Source organism: Lepisma saccharinum, chromosome 28 (genome assembly GCF_977018435.1).
Source record: "Lepisma saccharinum chromosome 28, izLepSacc3.1, whole genome shotgun sequence".
NCBI lineage: Eukaryota > Metazoa > Arthropoda > Insecta > Zygentoma > Lepismatidae > Lepisma > Lepisma saccharinum.
In genome coordinates, this window is record NC_139256.1 from 24,865,501 (window position 1) to 24,885,520 (window position 20,020).

Sequence of the window (20,020 nt, forward strand, 5' to 3'; positions counted from 1 at the left end):
AATTGTTATCGAACCAGTGTGGAAATACTGCGAGGAACATAAATTAAAAGTATTTGAAAATAAAATCATTAGACAAATATTTTGACCTAAAAGGAATGAGGAAACAGGTGAGTGGAGAAGATTACATAATTTAGAACTACATAATTTGTATTCATGTCCACATATTAACATAACCCACAGCGCTACAGCCCTTGAAACACATGAATGCTAAGAAGCATATTAAAAACTTTAGTTTTGATATATTTTTCAGAGTTGTTGAAAAAAAAGTAAAGAACAGAAACAGGTTTGTGTCGAGCACAATTTTGGAGTTTTTATTATAAATTCTCAGAGTTTCTAGTAAAAAGGATGTGCCTGCATTTGGTTGTGGACTTTAAACTTTCAAGCGAAGATTCGGGTCCCAATTTAGTTTATTATAGATTTCGAACGAGTATTTTATTTCAAAACATATGAATAAAGATAAGAGTGTCAGTGACATATCAGCCTTATTTTCCTGTTGAGTGCTAAAGCTGTGAAGTCTGAAACAATGAAGTCTTCTCTATACAGCTGCAGCAAGAATGTTGTCGTGTGGGTATTCTCGACATTTCTCTTCCGAGCTGATCGCGTACCCCCTTCAAGTCGTTCATGTACCCCTGGGGTACGCGCAACACACTTTGATAACCACTTTTGTAAATTATTGTCTCCACACGTACCGACCATAAAAACATTATGGATCCATCAGCATAAGGTTTACCTCTACGTTGAAATGAAACACACCATCTTGTTTCTCGAAATTATAGTCTTTCGAACATGGCCGCCATCTTGGTATAAAAAGCGGGCGAATGGCAGCTAGGGCATGGGTCTTCTTTGAGAGTGTCCATTCATCATATCATCGCTCATCATCATATTCGCGATTAGCCAAATAAGCAGAAAAGCGACGTAAAATAACTTAATTCCTTCCTTATCCTGTTAAGGCTGATTGTTTCGTTCTTTCCCATCCGCTATGCTTCAAACGAATATTTTCACACTTACTGATCTGATTACTGATCAGGGTTATAAGAGGTGGATTAGAAAATAATACAACAGATAGATGATGATTTTTTCCATGGAAATGTGCAATAGATGAATTTATTGGTTCAGAGATCTTATTTTTTAAGCCAGTTACATTTTAGCGCTAATTTCAATAGCCTTAATTCTATTATTTTTATTGGCTATATATTGTGCATACATAATATATACGGTACGCGGTACGCGCATTTTCTTTTTCCAGTCAGCTTCTGAATGCAGTTTCATTTCTTGCTCTCTGATTGACTGTTGGAAAGTTACGGAGCTGTGATTGTGAGAATATCTTGTTTGCCCTGTACGTTAGGTTAGGCTAGGTTAGGTTAGGTAAGGTTAGATTAGATTAGAAAGCAGCAAATTTGCGCTAAAAATAGGAAATAAGACATTCTCACAATCACAGCACCGTAACTTTCCAACAGCCAATCAGAGAGCAGGAAATGAAACGGCATTCACAAGTTGACTGGAAAAAGAAAATTCGCATACGGTACGGTGTACACAAAGTTACTGACACATTTCGATAATTAATAACTTAAAAACTAATGAAAATACAAAGAAACTAATGCAAATGATAAATAGATAAGCTCGGAAAGTTTTATGTCCTGTATCAGTACAATTCTATAGCTGTGTGTCCCTTTAGTGAAACTTTTGCCTAAAAACAATGTCTGCAACATACCCTCAGAAAAGCAATCCAAACAATACAATGGGTTGTGCCGGGTGACCAAGTCAAATCCATTTTCCCCGGAAAGCAGGGTTGTAAACGGTCCGGGAATTTTAAATAAATCAAATTCCGGTCCAGGAGAGAAAATCAGCAAGCGTAAATGGGTTCTGGACCGTAAAGAACCTTTTTATCTGTAAAATATTTCAATTCGGTTCAGGAACCTTTTTCTTCCGGATCAATTTAAATACGATCCAGGAACCTTTTTTTCTAGATGAATGTAAATACGGTCCAGGAACCTTTTTTTCTAGATTAATGTAAATACGGCCCAGGAATCTTTTTTCTAGATGAATGTAAATACGGTCCAGGAATCTTTTTTCTAGATGAATGTAAATACGGTCCAGGAACCTTTTTTCTAGATGAATGTAAATACGGTCCAGGAACTTTTTTTCTAGATGAATGTAAATACGGTCCAGGAACCTTTTTTTCTAGATGAATGTAAATACGGTCCAGGAATCTTTTTTTCTAGATGAATGTAAATTCGGTCCAGGAACCTTTTTTTCTAGATGAATGTAAATACGGTCCAGGAACCTTTTTTATAGATGAATGTAAATACGGTCCAGGAACCTTTTTTTCTAGATGAATGTAAATACGGTCCAGGAACCTTTTTTCTAGATGAATGTAAATACGGTCCAGGAACCTTTTTTTCTAGATGAATGTAAATACGGTCCAGGAACCTTTTTTCTAGATGAATGTAAATACGGTCCAGGAACATTTTTCTAGATGAATGTAAATTCGGTCCAGGAACATTTTTTCTAGATGAATGTAAATACGGTCCAGGAACCTTTTTTCTAGATGAATGTAAATACGGTCCAGGAATATTTTTTTCTAGATTAATGTAAATACGGTTCAGGAATATTTTTTTCTAGATTAATGTAAATACGGTCCAGGAATATTTTTTTCTAGATTAATGTAAATACGGTCCAGGAACCTTTTTTTCTAGATTAATGTAAATACGGTCCAGGAATCTTTTTTCTAGATGAATGTAAATACGGTCCGGGAATCTTTTTTTCTAGATTAATGTAAATACGGTCCGGGAATCTTTTTTTCTAGATTAATGTAAATACGGTCCAGGAATATTTTTTTCTAGATTAATGTAAATTCGGTCCAGGAACCTTTTTTTCTAGATGAATGTAAATACGGTCCAGGAACCTTTTTTCTAGATGAATGTAAATTCGGTCCAGGAACCTTTTTTTCTAGATGAATGTAAATACGGTCCAGGAACCTTTTTTCTAGATGAATGTAAATTGGGTCCAGGAAATGTTTTTTCTAGATTAATGTAAATACGGTCCAGGAATCTTTTTTCTAGATGAATGTAAATACGGTCCAGAAATCTTTTTTCTAGATGAATGTAAATACGGTCCAGGAACCTTTTTTCTAGATGAATGTAAATACGGTCCAGGAACCTTTTTTCTAGATGAATGTAAATACGGTCCAGGAATCTTTTTTTCTAGATTAATGTAAATACGGTCCAGGAACATTTTTTCTAGATGAATGTAAATTCGGTCCAGGAATTTTTTTTCTAGATGAATGTAAATACGGTCCAGGAACCTTTTTTCTAGATGAATGTAAATACGGTCCAGGAACCTTTTTTCTAGATGAATGTAAATACGGTCCAGGAACCTTTTTTTCTAGATGAATGTAAATACGGTACAGGAACCTTTTTTTCTAGATGAATGTAAATACGGTGCAGGAACCTTTTTCCTTGGATGAATTTAAATAGTCCAGGAGCCTTTTTTCACTTAAACAATACGCAACTTGGACCGAATTTAAATTGTGCGAGATAAAAGGTTCCGGTCCTGTAGCGGAACCTATTTGAATTTATGGGTTTCTGGACGTTTAACAACCCTTCCAGAAAGCGTTCGTTCAAAACCCGATGAACAATGATGACGAACCTTACAAAAGTGATGAACATTAATGAACTGCAAGTCAGAATAAACAACGCGATAGCCACCGTGGATGTCGGCATGCTGACCCAACATCTTTATTCCTTTAAAATTTCCAAAATTTAAACTTCAAGTTTTAGATCATGTTTATAGTTTTTGCCTATGACTATAGTCGATTACAATTACTGGAACTAATCATTTAATTAACAGAAATAGGTCGATGCATATCACACCTGTTTCTCCATTCAGTCTATACATTGGTGTACAGAATTACTTGAAATCATAATTGCACTGATCGTGGTGAATCTGGTACATTCCCTCCGGATCGACTCTGCCTCTGCGAAGAACTGTGTTTACGGCATCAACTTCCTCCTGACCTAGTTCAACGTCTGGTCTAACGTAGATCTCTGTCCATCTGTTCTCCCTACGTCCAGTCGAGAATCTCATGCACACATTCAGGATCATGTACTTGCGAGGATCGGCCTTGATTATCTTCACTACATTTTCTGAAATGAAAACAAAATATTGGCCTAGCTTTATTTCCCCTTTTCAGAAGTAAAAACGTTCTCTCTTTTTACTATTTGTTTTACACGCTACGCCCTTTTAGCTCATAGCAATTGATTTTAGATAAAAATAGAATTACAATTACAATACAGGGTGATTCAAAAGTCTCTTGACATTTTCCTCATATCGCTAATGAATGGTTTTCAGGATGGGATAATAGACACTGTTGTTTTCCAGCAAGATGATGCACCACCCCATTTCTGTGACTGTGTATCGTTTGCAAGGTAGATATACCGTCTCGGTGAGGAAGCGCGAATCTGGGTTCGAATGATGGCCTGAGTTTGAATGTTCCTTATGTTTGCTATTTTATCGTGGTCGTGATTAACATGGATGAGCCAAAAAAGCGACGCTAAACTAACAAATATAGTATATTCATCTATTCTGGACAGGCACGTATCTAGAAATATGTTTTTGGGGATCCGAATCGAGTGTCTCAGGATTAATAATAATAATAGTAATAATAATAATAATAATAATAATAATAATAATAATAATAATAATAATGTTTAATTTTAAAAAATATTAACTTACATGAATGCTAATTACAATACATAAATTAATATTATATTATTATTAGACGACTAGGTAAAAAGACTGTATAAGAATAGAGATATATCTAACAGCGCATATTCATTACGTAGCTTACCTGTAGTTAAGATCGGAAATATTTAGATAAAAGCAAGTGACATGGCAATGAAATTAGTGTCAAATAGATGAATGATTGAATATTTATGGAATAACAAAAATGATGTTACATGTAGTTGGAGAAAAGTAAGTTTAGGATTAATATTTTATGCATATTATTTTGAGTAGTGTACATAAATCTTCTTTGTAATGTCATTCAAATCCGTATGATACCAATATAATCCTTGCCTTCTAAAAAGTTCAGAGGAAATTAATAACCATCAATTATGCAACAAATGCTAATATTTTCATTACTTAATTTTAGTACTTGGTAAGTCTGTCGGGCGTCCGGGCCCCTGAACCCCCCTACATACGTCATTCCTGTCCTTTAAAGCCTTATGATCCCAATATAATCCTTGTTTTCCAATACGTTCAGAGGAAATTATACAACAAATGCTAAACGAATATATTTTTTCATTATTTGATTTTAGTGCTTGATATGTCTTTCGGGGGGGCGGACCCCCTAGACCCCCCATAAATACGTCATTGATTCTGGATAAAATGAACACACCTGAAACTGATTTCAAATATTAGCATAATAAAAGGTAAGGTGCCCCGTGCATATAGCACCGTGTCATGAAGGCACATTTAGGGAATGTGGGGGTAGGACCTCACATATTCTCGATCACAGCCATTTTGGAGGTGATGTGATTAGCACCACGCATCGGCCATCTTTACTCCCCCCCCCAGGATTGCCTCCCGGTACCCATTGATTTGAGGCTGGCACCTTAGGTCAGCCGGCCCGGAAATCGAACCCGGGTCTCCAGCGTGACAGTCAGACGTCATATCTAGACCCAGACGTTAGATCACCGCGGCTACAATCAGGATAGATAAAAATCATTCTTGATTTAAGTAGATTTTTTTTATATTTAAAAAACACGCTTAAAATTGCTTGTATGTTTTTGGCACCACACATATATGTAGATGTTTTTTTACAAAAGGATTTTTATGGTAAACAGTCCCGTAAAATATTTGAACAGTTTGATTAAAGTAAATAAAAAAAATATGTAAATATACATTTTTCTGTTTCTGATACTGTATGAACCTACTATGGAAATTTTTGTCGAGTTTGTTAATGAAACTATAATTTCAGTAACTTCTCTTATAGTGAAAATAAAACATTCTGGATGCACTATACAATTGTAACTTAAAATATTTTTATGGTCTCTGTAGCTGAATTTTGTCGATTATTTTAATGATAGTTCGCAAAATATCAGCTGACATGTTTATTTGCAGTTTAATGATAATTACAAAATTTACGGTTATATTTTTCTACACAAAATGTTTGCTATTTTTGCCTATACAAATTATTGAATTTTAAATCAAGATAAATGTGTGTGTGTTTATAGTTTACATTCTATATTTCCTTTTGTATGAACTTCACCCAATCAGTACATATATTTTGTTTCCTTTCGTAGAGCCTAATAAATGCCATTAAATGTTTACGACATTAATGTACTTTCACCAATAGTGATTCTGATATCTACAAAATCCTTATGTACATTATTCTATGAATCATTTAGTTAAAGTGATTTAAATCAACCTTGGCTCCAATAAAATAATATTAACAGAATAATCGTTATAAATCAGCGAAACCGTATCAGAAACGGATTCTGCGCAACTTACCGTACGCTGGTTCATCATCATCTTCATCTTCTTTCGGGAACATGCATTTGTCACGGGCTTTAATCTGGCAGACGGCAACTGCACGAAATATTCGCCCATCTCCTATGTCTACGGCTGTGCCCAGTATCACAGTAGTCTCGTTCAATAGTTGTATCCTCAGCTTGTAGCACTCCAGAAAATTAATCGTTGCATTCAGTGTTATCCAGTAGCCAGAGAGCTGCCGAGAAAAATACTTATCTCAGAAATAAACCCATAAACATTTGGGGTGCAACTGTTCGGGATTCCCCCAATTTTTCACCCAGTCAGGAATGATATTTTTAAATGTAAATATCTTCATGAAGCACCCTTTAATTTTCTTCCCGACCCTCTTCAGCACCCTTTTTACAACACCGATATTCAACACAAGACAGCAACTCTTACTGCGTATTAGGGGAAAGTGGGGGAATTGCGACCACCTAAGGGAGATTTTAAAAATCTCAAAAACTGTACGCAGTGAAACAAAAAGAAAATGTGGGCCTGAAAAAGCAATGTTTGTAGTACATCTCTGCGTATTACTTTGCTCCCTGTCGTTAATAGTTATCTCTGTAAACGTCAAAAAGTAACAATGTGCGTGTGAGCGCAATTGCCCTATTAGTAGGGTAATGGCACTCAGTAATCATCCTAACGTTAAATCAAAACCATTTTTGTACTATACAGAAACTATATCTTTAAGTACTTATATTTATTAATATGCAGATACAAATTAAATTGAGCACAATTTTGCACAAAAATGCACACATGGGACGCTTATTATGAGAAACGTCTTTGCACCCTTCATGTTCCCATCACAAACAGCGTGAGCGTCATTACCCGATAGGCGCCATATTATGTTCTTTGTTTCTCGTCTCATGAAGAACCTCAAATGTTAACTTTATAATAATTAAGAAATAAACAGGAGATACTATTATTATATCTGTAAAATTTTCAAGACTCTAGCTTAAACGTTCCGTCTACTTACCTTGCACTTTTTTCCTTCCCAATTTTATAACAAAATATGACGAATACGTTCAGAAAGGGGGTTGTAAAGTGCCCCTTGAGAAAGGTTAAAAATACAAGTTGTAAAAGGACCTCTGCAGGACCAACACAACACTAAAAAAGGTTGTGTAAAAACTTCCTCAGAAACAATGTAAAAGGTCCGCAATTCTCAACCAACTAAAATCATTTTCTAAAACACTGTCATCCCTCAACATGGCTGTGTGAAAAAAAAATAGAAACTACACACAGAACACAAAATATATTAATTGGCACAAATATGTTGATTCAAGTGCATTACTACTAATGATGCACTTCTGGTGCAATAATGTGCACGCAAAAATGCATAAAAAGGATACTTGTATTAGCTGATGTTCATCGTAGTGCACTAGGCTAGACTCTACTTTACGTCCTTATTGCCTTTTGGTGGTAACCGATGAGAGTTAACAACACTGCAGGCTCGTCTTTGTGTCCGCGTTGTGAATACGTGTGTTTTGCTCGTTTTCATTCTGTGTGGTGATTGCTTCTTTGCGTTCGCGGTGCGTTGTGCGTGTGTATGGTGCGTGAAGAAGAACAGGTTCCAAAAACTTGTAGATAGTGTAAAATATGTTTATCCCCAGTAATAATTTAGTGCATCGTTCAAAACCGTGCTTGCAGACAGCCAGCATCTCTTCGGATAAGTAACTTTTTCTTCACGGGTAACCCCACGAACCATTCACGATAGCCCCCACAAACCATTCACGTTAGCCCCAAAAACCATGCACGGGTAGCCCCACAAACCATTCACGTTAGCTCCAAAAACTATGCACGGGTAGCCCCACGAACCAATCACGGGGAGGTATGCCTACGAGGTTAGGTTAGGTTCCATTAGCACTCATTTCACCCCTAAATATGTGCTTCATCATCGAAAAATTTCCTCAGTACGTTCAATTACGCATATACGGACAACATCGGTTTATATCGATTTGCTCCTTCAGGTAACTTTTCCTCGCTTTGGGATTTACGTTGTTGCATTCCTTATACAATAACCTTTCCATCGATATATGACACGTATTCTTTAGGAATAGGACGTAGAGTCTTACCGTGCACTAAAAATGCATCAATTGAAAAGATGGGACACGATCACTTCAAAGAAACAAAAAATTCACGCTGGGATAGTTTGTGCACAAATAATGCATTTCATTTGATACATTTCGAGATCTGTAGCTATATACACAGAAAGTTCGTTTCCTCACGCAGATACATTCCTGAGCATTTCCCCTCAAAGTAACTTCTTTAAGTAAGTAATTCCTACAATTTGCCATCAAATATTCCCTTGGACATTTGACATATTGTTTAAGTATATTATGAATAACTGCAGAAAATCAACAAACTCTGTTTAATGTTACAAACAAACTTACCTGGTTAAAATCAGGTGAGTCGTATATGCCAAAGTTAGGGCAACTTGATCGCGTTGATCGCTTTGCAATATTATGATCTTGGAACAAGAAAGAGTTGGTTTCCACTAGAACAACCAGCAAAACGAGAACTACGTGAAACCCGCTGCAAACCTTCATGTTCGACAATACAGACTTCAGGTCCAGGATTGAATACTGTTCAGCCTTTACGTAACGTGATTCTTCTACTGCACACGGACTGTAAACTCAGGATTCAGCAATGGCGAGTATACTCATTGCTCAATGAATGTGATTCTTCGCACCTGCAAACTAGGCTTAAACAATGGTGAGTAAACTCAGCGTTCAAGGTCAGTCACGTGATTCTTCTAGTGAAGAGGAACTGCAATCTCACAATTAAACATTGACCATTGCAATTTTACGTAACGTAAGCCTTCTACTGCTCACTGACTGCGAACCAAGACTTTGTACCTAATGTGATTCTTCTACTGCTGACGAACTCAGGGATTAAGGATTAAGCACTGATAAATAAGCAGAATGTTAGACTACGTAACTTGCTGCTTCTTTTGCACACAGACTTCAAAATCAGAAATTGAATCACTGATTACATAATGTCTTCCTTCCACTACACAAGGAGTTCAAATTCAAAATTAAACAGCAATTAATAAGCAGTTGCGTAACGTAATTCTTCTACTGCTCACGGACTTAAAGCCCAGGATATTAAACACTGGATAACAGTTTTACGTAACGCAATTCTTCTACTACTCACGGACTGCAGACTCAGGGTTAAACGTTAGTTTCAAACCAAGGGTTTTATGTAACGTGATTCTTCCACTGCATAGCAACCGTATGCATAGAGTTAGACACTGAAAGTTTTACGTATTATGATTCTTCCTTGGGCCTCTCTATCGCCATTCTCCTTATTCCGGTGACCTTGTACAAGCTTGATAAATTGCAGAGGAAGACGATAAACACAGGCTGTGCAATGCATGTTCGCAATGCGAGATAGGGTTTTTATCTTTGGCCATGGTCCTCTTCGAGTGTGTATCTGAACTCATAAGAATGAGGAAAATTCGCAGGCAAATAGTTTCGTCTAGAAATGTCCCCAACCATCGTGTTTGTAACGTATAAGGCCTTCTAGTCTAGAGGACACAAATTGATTTTCAAAAATAACTCGGTTGTAGTTAAAGTACTAGAAATATATTCGTTTAGAACAACTTATTCTTGCAGCTCAGAAGGTTAAGCATGTCCTAAAGGCTCCAACTTTATTTGTAGGAGGGTTGATTGGCATGTGTGTGTGTGTGTGTTGAGTATATATTCATATGAGTTTTGAGATGTTGCCTTAAATCCACTTTACGCATAGATAGGCCAATCGGGATTGGACCTACAGTTTAAAGTGGTATCTGAACTACTATGTGCCTCCAACAAGTATCGCACTGTTTTTTAACAAATTTTAAAAATCTGAATATCAAGAATTGTGTTTAGTACCTTTCTGCCTGAACCATACGAAACTTTGATCACTATCGGACCAGCCGTTTTTTATTTATAGAATTTCAAAGAGAGCGATCGTTTGTAAAACTAAAAAAAAAGTCACTTTCTTGTTCTCACGTCGATAAAAAATAGATGACGTACTAAATAGAAAGTGGTTAGCATAGATTAACGCAGAGTTGAATAAGTTAAACTTTGATGTGACTCGTTTTTATTACTGGTTAATTTTTAATTGGAGTCCAAACTGGAGTATCTACAATTTTTAATCCGATAGTAGAGCACCGTTCCACCAGCATAACCCTAGGCGCGATAATCACACCTTTAAACTTACTGTAGCGCCACCTTCAGAGCCAATTATTAACTTTCACTGTGTAGAAGCGACGTTTATTGGACACTAGCTGATTACCCGGCGTTGCCCGGGTATTTATTTATCATAATCTTCTATTATACCGGAATATAATGAATTCTAACTATAGTGTAAAATGAACTTGGAGTTGATCGACATTGGGAGTGTCACTGTTCATCTCAGCAGCCCCGAAAACAATGGATTCCACACTAATATCGGTCGTTTTATATGTCACCCCCATCCCACCCCACCCCCAGAGGTGCCATAGGTGTCTTGGAGTTGAATGGCATTGGGAGCGTCACTATTCGTCTTAGCGACCCCGAAAACTATGAATTCCACACCAATATCGGTCGTTTTCGGTCATTTTACATGTCACCCCCTTTTCACCCCCACCCCTAGGGGTGCCTTGGATTTGAACGGCATTGGGGGTGTCCCTATTCATCTTAGCGACCCCGAAAACAATGGATTCCACACTAATATCGGTCGTTTTCGAGTATTTTTACGTCACCCCCTTCCCACCCCCCACCCCTAGGGGTGCCAGGGGTGTCTTACCCCCACAGTATTTCTTTCCAGATTATATCACGAAAAACTCCGTGGTGATGTTGTTAGCAAAGATCGCTAAGACGCCAGGTGTCTCGGGTTTAAATCCTGGCCTAGACAATGGTGTCATTTGTTATTTCATCATATCATCCTCATCTTCGCGATTAGCCAAAGGTAGCAGAAAAGCAAATTAAAATAATCCAAATCAATCGATCAATTATGGAGATATTTTAGAATGAGTAAGTAATCTTGAATTTCAGTCTGCCCATTATTTGTCTTGGTCAGTTTAAAAATACTGTCAATTCTTCTTACAACATCGTAAGTATCATTAATGTTTTGGATTTTGCTCAGGCAAGACTCCCAAGTTGTTGTTTTCAAGTCTTCTCTCTTAACGAGGAAAACGCTAGTGGCAACCCTGCCACGCGCCCCTGGTAGTTATGTCAAAGCAGGCGTTTGCTTTGTTGGGTTGCATACGTACAGGATAGATTTTAAGCGCTTATAGCGCAGAAACTAAGCGCTTTCGAGGTAAACTTTATAGGGAAAAGTTACTTGTTTTAATGATATCTACCAGCACCCAAGCGTTGTTGAAAGAGTTTTGCGACACCCTGTATATACGAGTATATAGAAGTTAGAAGATTTCATACATAACACTGCATTTAGAAAAAAAAATTAAAAGAAGAAATCACATGCTATTTGGTTGGCGTCTGTCTTGTCCTCCCGTATCTAGCGCCTCCTACACATTCACTTTGCCCCTCTTCCCCCCCCCCCCCCCCACACACAGAACACCAATGAATCTAACGGTGCTTAGTTGCTTCGTTAGTGCTCCAAACTAGTGTTAATAGTTTCGTTATTGCTTGATTAAAACAAGAGTAATTACAAAGAAACTGTTAGGGGGCTAATTTCAAGTTCCCCCCACATAAATTCAAAGCGCGTATTTATATCCTCATACATCTAGAATGTTCCGCAGATAAAACGTTTCGTTAATATTGCCAGTAATTCGATTCCACTTCCTATTCAAAAACTTTCCCTTTATCGCTTACTAGAGAATAATTAATGAATGCAACGAATCGTCCTACTCGTGGCGCTATCTTCGACAATGCTTTGTTGTGCGGCTTCCATATGCTGATGCTGACAAATCTTTAAACAATGCTCACACTCGCAACAGCACCGAAAACACAAGAAAAGTTTACGTACAACATTATGAATAACAAGGTTATAGAGCATTCATCGTCCTGCCTAGATAATTATTTCTTCTCTTAAATTATCATCACAATATTTTATTTCACACACACGAAAACCTAATTTTATTTAGTGCAAACCAAAAAAATTCAGGAGCTCGAGCCCCCTGACCCCTCCTCCTTGGATATTATGCAGATAAGAGGACAAGAACCTAATTTTATCTAGTGCAAACTCAAAAAATTTCGGGGGGGTCAGCCTCCTCGAGACCCCTCTGGATACGTGCATGGTATGTAATAACAAAGGTTTACAACCAATAAACTCACACAGACACAAAAGGCTGACTGAGTGTTGTGTCGAACTTGCATTCCTGTACATTTTTTTAAATTTGTACCCAATTGAATTCGTCCCTCCCAACTGTAACTTCTGGCTCCACCACTGGACGCATTGGTTCGGATCCCATTATCCTCTTGGACTTCGAGCTTAAATTGTAGTTTAATTTAATAACATAAACAACTCTGCAGAAAGACACCTCATTATTATAATTATGAGTACATTTATATTTCTTAAGATGGTGTTGAAATCCAAAAGTTTCGCCAGGAAATTAATTAACATGTTTGTTTCAATCTTCATGTTTTGCATTTCCTTCGCGATCCCCTACAAATTTCACCCTACAGTGGCGTAGCAACATATCGCGAGGCCCTGGGCGAGATTAGAATGCGAGGCCCCCAAACGTTCTTTAAATTTGAAATCTCAATGTAAATCGATACAAAATCTTCAGTGATACGTCAGCAAATTATCATATTTAAATAATAATAACGATAATTTACTGACGAAAATTATATTTAATAATTTCACTCACCCTAAACATCTCTCTCTTCCTGTTTTCAGAGAACTGAAATCTGAAGCTGTAGGAAGAAAGGAAGAACTGCTAATAATCCATGCCCTTTTTGAGTAAAAAACAACGCAAGCATTTAAATCTCTCAAACTTGCTTCGTGACAGTTGGAGGTGCTTTATTGTTAACACATTAAAATTTTTGCGTAAATGTTTCACATGAGAAATACGACAAATAGTTTTAATTTTGTTTTGCCCCTTAGGCATTGGGCCCGCTCGCCTGTATGTTACGCCCCTGATTTAACGTATTCATTCAAATTATAACGTATAACTAGAATTTAAAGCCAGGTAAAAAACAGAATGTTTTAATTTTAATGCCCTAAAAATTATTCTTTACCATATTCTCTTCACTTCTATTTTGCATCAACCCAGTGAGGTCCCTTCAAGCGCGAGTCTCCGGGCTGTCGCCCTCCCCTTGCTACGCCACTGACCCTGCACAAGAGTCAGTTTTAGTTTCTAATTAAAATCTCGTCTGAATGAATGTAATTATAGTTTACAGCAGAGGATTATTTCCCTGGAGCCTGGAAAACGAAAACTGAAATCTTCCAACTGTACTCCAGCCACGGCACCAGCTGCTCTTTGCATTCGCTACGCAGCCTTTTCTTATCTTGGTGGTGACGTAACTTCTGCAGGATCGGTCGACCAATCGGTGAGTAGAAATATATCTCCTTTGCACACACCTGGACTGGTGCTGCGCACCACGTAATCACGTTCATGTTTGAAATTTAGCTGTCACTGTCAGCTGGGCAGGATTATGGCTAGCAAGAACGACAAAGCACCAAAGTTTAATGGATTACTTTGCCAAACTAAGCAGTCGGAACACTTCAACAAGCACGTAAAGTGGAAACTACACATGGTAATTATTCAATTTGTAAATATAATTACACTAAAATGTCGAACATGTTTGGTAGGTTTCTGTAGCTGTAAATTCAAACGCGTATTTCTTCTAGCAAACCTGTAAATGGCATGTTGCCACATGGGCTGCAATTTGGATGAACGTAACTGATCCAGATAGCAACTTAACTGCAAATAAGTGCTTAATTTTGTGCCTAAGTAAGTATATATGCTAAACTTTAAACACAAGGGAAAGTAAACTGTCCTTGCTCCCCTAGTTTTGGAACCCAGTCGCCACTATTCTGGAGAAAAGTCAGTTTTTGGGGTGAGAACCAAGTTTTTTTTTTCTGATTCTTTTTTTTGTAATTATTTTTTTTCTTCAGATTTTTGCAAAACCTTGTCACAGCAAGCCATGGGGCTTTTCAGTCACGTGGTGGTGTTCCTCAATCTTCGAGAGCCAGCATGGTAAATTCTTTTTTGAAGTCTTATTCCCGGAAATTTTACTCAATTCTAGTGATTGTATAATTTGTCATTGTAGGTAACACTGAGGAAACACTTTGGATTTGTCCTACTCACTGGTGCAGCATCACCTCGCTACCATGGATGACAAGGAATTAAGGAGCATTGAGGATGGCCATGTGACTTCAATTGTGAGTTATATGTATGAACATTTGTTTTCTGTTCTTGATTTTATGTAATACATGGTAGTAATTCTCGAGCAGTATTGAAATTTAGTGTTCTTTCACTTCTGTACCATAGTGTTGTTTCATTTGCTTTTTAAATTTTAGCAGTGGCGCAGGAACGGGGGGCTACATGGGTACATTGTACCCCCCTAAATTTTTGAAGGGGGGTACTGTACCCCCCTAAATCCGTAAATCGAGTTGTACCCCCTGTACCCCCCCCGTTGATAATTTGACAGCAGACGCAAGGTGCTACTGTTAAAAGAACCTATTTTCAGTTCGCCCAATAAAAAAGTGTATATTTTTTATAACTTATCAACATTATCTTCCTTACCACAGAAATTCAAACCATTCTAAAGTTATTCTACTACATTGTGGTTGATACTATCATTGACCTAAGTTCTTGGAAACCTCTTTAAGGAAAACCAATAAGTTGCTGACCAAGGCAGTTTATTAAGATAAAAACACTTAACACGTAACGTTTCGACCCTGTATCAGGGTCTTCCTCAGACGAAGAACTAAACTAAAATGATGGAATATACTACACACAGAAAGATTACATACACATAGCAGGGTCACAAGCCACACAACAACAAATCAAGTTGACAGTCCTTATCTAGGAAGATTTCTCTAAAGGAATTAAACATATCACTTCCTGACAGTTGTTGACTAATGGGTCTACTACACTGACAGGTGATTGGCAGGTCAAGATTAGCACCTGCTTACCACTCCCCCACCCCTCCTGCCTTTTTGGTTATGGATGCATGCCTCCTCCTCTGGTCTCCTTCTTTTCTCTTCTTTCTTCCTTGTTCATACTTCTTTTTTCTTCATTCCTTTTCTTCATCCTTTCAACTTTCTCTAACACACTCTTCCATTCCTTGTTTATCTTGAGTCCTCCATTCCAATTCATGATGTCTTCTCCTTTCTTTTCTATTTCTTTGGCCTCCTTCCATTTTCTCACTAGTTCTCTCTTCTCTTTTCCTATTCGCCTAGCCGAATCCCATTCAACTTCATGTCCTGTTTCTCTAGTGTGTTTGAATATGGCATTCCTGTCTCTCTTCAATCTCACATCATCCATGTGTTGCTTTAACCTGTCTTTAAGTCTCTTCCTCGTTTCCCCTATATATACACTTTCACATCCTCTGCACTTCACCTCGTAGATAACCCCTTCCTCTTCTTCCTCTCTCTTTTCTTCCTTCTTCTTGCTGGCTATACTTAAAATAGTGCGTCCTCCCTTCCTGTAAGTTCGTATACCCACTTTCCTCAGCACTTTGCATATCTTCTCTGTGGCATCACCCATGCTTCTTATACCAAACCATCTCTCTTTTTCTTTTTCTTCCTTCTCTTCCAGTCCTCTCTCTTTTATCTCTTTCCTTCTTCTGTTGATGTTGTGTCTGTCTTTCTTTTCATAGCCATTCTCTTCTAGTTGTTCCCACAGGCTATTAATCTTGGTTTCTTCTTCCCCTTTCTCTGTGCATATCTTCTTTATTCGGTCTTCCATATTCCTTATAAAATTACGTTTAGTTCCATCACCCACATCACTTCTTTTGTGGCAGAACACTCCTGCCGAACACTTCTTTTGATACCATGTAGCCACAATCCCCATTCCTCTCTTCTTTTTCATCTCAATATCCAAGAAATTTAATGTTCCTTCCTGTTCCGTTTCGAGCTCAAGGAATATCCCTGCTTTCTCATCTTCTACATCTTTAACAAGCTTGAGCTCGAAACGGAACAGGAAGGAACATTAAATTTCTTGGATATTGAGATGAAAAAGAAGAGAGGAATGGGGATTGTGGCTACATGGTATCAAAAGAAGTGTTCGGCAGGAGTGTTCTGCCACAAAAGAAGTGATGTGGGTGATGGAACTAAACGTAATTTTATAAGGAATATGGAAGACCGAATAAAGAAGATATGCACAGAGAAAGGGGAAGAAGAAACCAAGATTAATAGCCTGTGGGAACAACTAGAAGAGAATGGCTATGAAAAGAAAGACAGACACAACATCAACAGAAGAAGGAAAGAGATAAAAGAGAGAGGACTGGAAGAGAAGGAAGAAAAAGAAAAAGAGAGATGGTTTGGTATAAGAAGCATGGGTGATGCCACAGAGAAGATATGCAAAGTGCTGAGGAAAGTGGGTATACGAACTTACAGGAAGGGAGGACGCACTATTTTAAGTATAGCCAGCAAGAAGAAGGAAGAAAAGAGAGAGGAAGAAGAGGAAGGGGTTATCTACGAGGTGAAGTGCAGAGGATGTGAAAGTGTATATATAGGGGAAACGAGGAAGAGACTTAAAGACAGGTTAAAGCAACACATGGATGATGTGAGATTGAAGAGAGACAGGAATGCCATATTCAAACACACTAGAGAAACAGGACATGAAGTTGAATGGGATTCGGCTAGGCGAATAGGAAAAGAGAAGAGAGAACTAGTGAGAAAATGGAAGGAGGCCAAAGAAATAGAAAAGAAAGGAGAAGACATCATGAATTGGAATGGAGGACTCAAGATAAACAAGGAATGGAAGAGTGTGTTAGAGAAAGTTGAAAGGATGAAGAAAAGGAATGAAGAAAAAAGAAGTATGAACAAGGAAGAAAGAAGAGAAAAGAAGGAGACCAGAGGAGGAGGCATGCATCCATAACCAAAAAGGCAGGAGGGGTGGGGGAGTGGTAAGCAGGTGCTAATCTTGACCTGCCAATCACCTGTCAGTGTAGTAGACCCATTAGTCAACAACTGTCAGGAAGTGATATGTTTAATTCCTTTAGAGAAATCTTCCTAGATAAGGACTGTCAACTTGATTTGTTGTTGTGTGGCTTGTGACCCTGCTATGTGTATGTAATCTTTCTGTGTGTAGTATATTCCATCATTTTAGTTTAGTTCTTCGTCTGAGGAAGACCCTGATACAGGGTCGAAACGTTACGTGTTAAGTGTTTTTATCTTAATAAACTGCCTTGGTCAGCAACTTATTGGTTTTAATATGGAAACAAGGCTTAATTACATTACTCTTTAAGGAGATGAAAATTGTTTAAAATGTGTGTGGAACGATGGAATAATAATAATAATAATAATAATAATAATAATTCCTTTATTTAGCGGGCGAGGTTCAGCCGTAGGCTGCTCATTTGCTCTCAGAAAATTACGCTGCAGACGAATGCTCCTTTGCGTAAGGGGGCGGGGGTACACTTTTCTAAAGAAATGGTCGCGTCGGTTCGAAGATAAGATACAAATCTTCATCAGAAGAGTATATGACTGATCCCATTTCCTTTTGAATATTTAAAATGGAATTTTACACGAACGAGACGAGACACTACAGACCAACTTGGGGGTACAATGTACTGTTGTACCTCACCTCACCTTACCCACATTTTTTATAACTTTGTAAGGTGGTGTTCGGAAAACTATACTTAAACCTATATATTAAGATATTTTGAAAATAGAGTCCCGATTAGCCTATCTGAGCATGAAGTGAATCTAGAATAAGTTTTAATGACTTCTGAGTGGAAACCGAAACAAAAATAAACACAAACAAGAACGAGACGGACCTCGCCACACCGGAGACGAGATGAGGCTGTGACAATTCTCGACTCATCGCATCGCGATATCATTCCTAGGTGAAATGAAATTTTTCCTAGAGTGCGCGTCAAATCTCCTGCATATGGCCTTGAACTGCTGAACAGCACCAGCGAATCATAGACGTGCGGCGTTGCCTAGTTCAGAACCTGTTTCACCTCGCTACTAAATCGTGTACCTGGCGCTCGGATATAAATAGATTATTTCAAGTGTCAGTAGTTCAACAGATGGAAAGATAATGAATTTGCGAGTATGTACGAAAAACAAGCGTGATTGTAGCTTATACCGTTCCCTCTGTAGAAGCAATGTCATTATAAAGGTATTTGCATTGTATCGTTTTTGTTCTCCCTTCGTTCCTGTTGCATTCCGAAACTTTCCGATTAGCGAAGGGAACGGGGCAGGTTCGTTCCCAGTGATGGTAGAAGGAGAAATTGACGAAGAGGATACCGTCACTGTTCGTTTTTCCCACGTTTTTAGTGTGTGTGTGTGTGTGTGTGTGTGTGTGTGTGTGCAGCATGTCGTTGAGTAAACCAAGTGGTAGTGATAGCGAGAGAAGAGAGAACAATACAGTGTTGTACACTTCGCAACATCTTATTTGACCGCCATGAATAATTTCAAAGTCCGGAATTCGTAAATTTGGCAGCATAGCGCTTCAGAGCCAACTAAGAGTAGCCAACTTTGCAACATTTCTTCTTCCTGAATGAAAACGCTCGTGATTTTTTTTTTCCATTCTTTCACATTCCTTAAAGTAAAGATACCCTAAAGCAGTAATAAAATATATGAGTAGACAAAAATATCTTAAGTAGAAATACGAATGTTGAAAATATTTCGAGTTTCTTCGTTCTGAATTTGAAAATAGGAAAATGTATGTGCATTGTGAAACACTGAACAGGTTCTCATCCACCTGGAAAGAATTGCGGTCACATTTGAATGCAAGAAGGCAAATTTATGATGATTTTATGCGAAATGTTTAGTAAAGATACCTTGCACAACACGAAACGATTCTGCAAAGTGTGTCTTTTCCTTGGTTCTTGGCGAAAAATGGTTCGTCAGGGGTGGGCAAGGGTGGGCAAGCGCCCACCTAAAAATTCCTATGCCCACCCGATTGCCCACCCAATCAAATTCACTAAATACACATACTTAGAGATGTGAATGTTGCAATAAATAAGTGTATTCTGGTGTTCATTAAATGTATATTTTACTAATGAATATTATCTATACTAGAACTGTTCACATATCATCATCCCATAAAAACTGATTTAACTTTGTCATTAGAAAGCAAAAGAAATTACTAGAGATCTTGAAACAAGAAAACTGTGACCAATTGAATACTTGTATGATTAGAATTAGCTAGTGGGCTTAGGAGGCGCAAAATTGTGCAGGGTATGATCAAAATAAGGTCAGTATTTAGAATAAGCTTGAGGGCTGCAGCTCCGGGCCTTCACTGGGAAGAAAACTGCTTTCGAAAGTACCACATAAAGAAAAAAATAGGTACTTCGGATGTGATGAAAAATGTAGAAATACGTATAACTAACCATCTCATGTAGCTTGATGAAAAGTTATAACTGAAACTGTGGAG

The 20,020-nt window shown here is 37.9% G+C and overlaps 1 protein-coding gene across 1 annotated transcript; it reads right to left on the reverse strand.

Moving 5' to 3' along the window:
- Window positions 1-3,651: 3,651 nt before the first annotated feature.
- LOC145980811 (uncharacterized) lies at window positions 3,652-9,141 on the reverse strand. Its single transcript, XM_083113903.1, has 3 exons — window positions 8,925-9,141; window positions 6,514-6,730; window positions 3,652-4,145 (listed from the first exon to the last, which is right to left on the reverse strand). Exons 1-3 carry the CDS (start codon window positions 9,078-9,080, stop codon window positions 3,910-3,912), a joined length of 609 nt encoding a protein of 202 aa, XP_082970029.1. The 5' UTR covers window positions 9,081-9,141; the 3' UTR covers window positions 3,652-3,909.
- Between the last annotated feature and the right edge of the window lie 10,879 nt (window positions 9,142-20,020).

Excerpts from the sequence above, each read along its gene's own strand:
- LOC145980811 (XM_083113903.1), bottom strand. The coding sequence starts at position 9,080 with ATGAAGGTTTGCAGCGGGTTTCACGTAGTTCTCGTTTTGCTGGTTGTT. Across the intron at positions 6,731-8,924 it reads ACTCACCTGATTTTAACCAG|CTCTCTGGCTACTGGATAAC; the intron begins GTAAGTTTGTTT and ends TTTTCTCGGCAG. Across the intron at positions 4,146-6,513 it reads TGATGATGAACCAGCGTACG|AAAATGTAGTGAAGATAATC; the intron begins GTAAGTTGCGCA and ends TTTTCATTTCAG.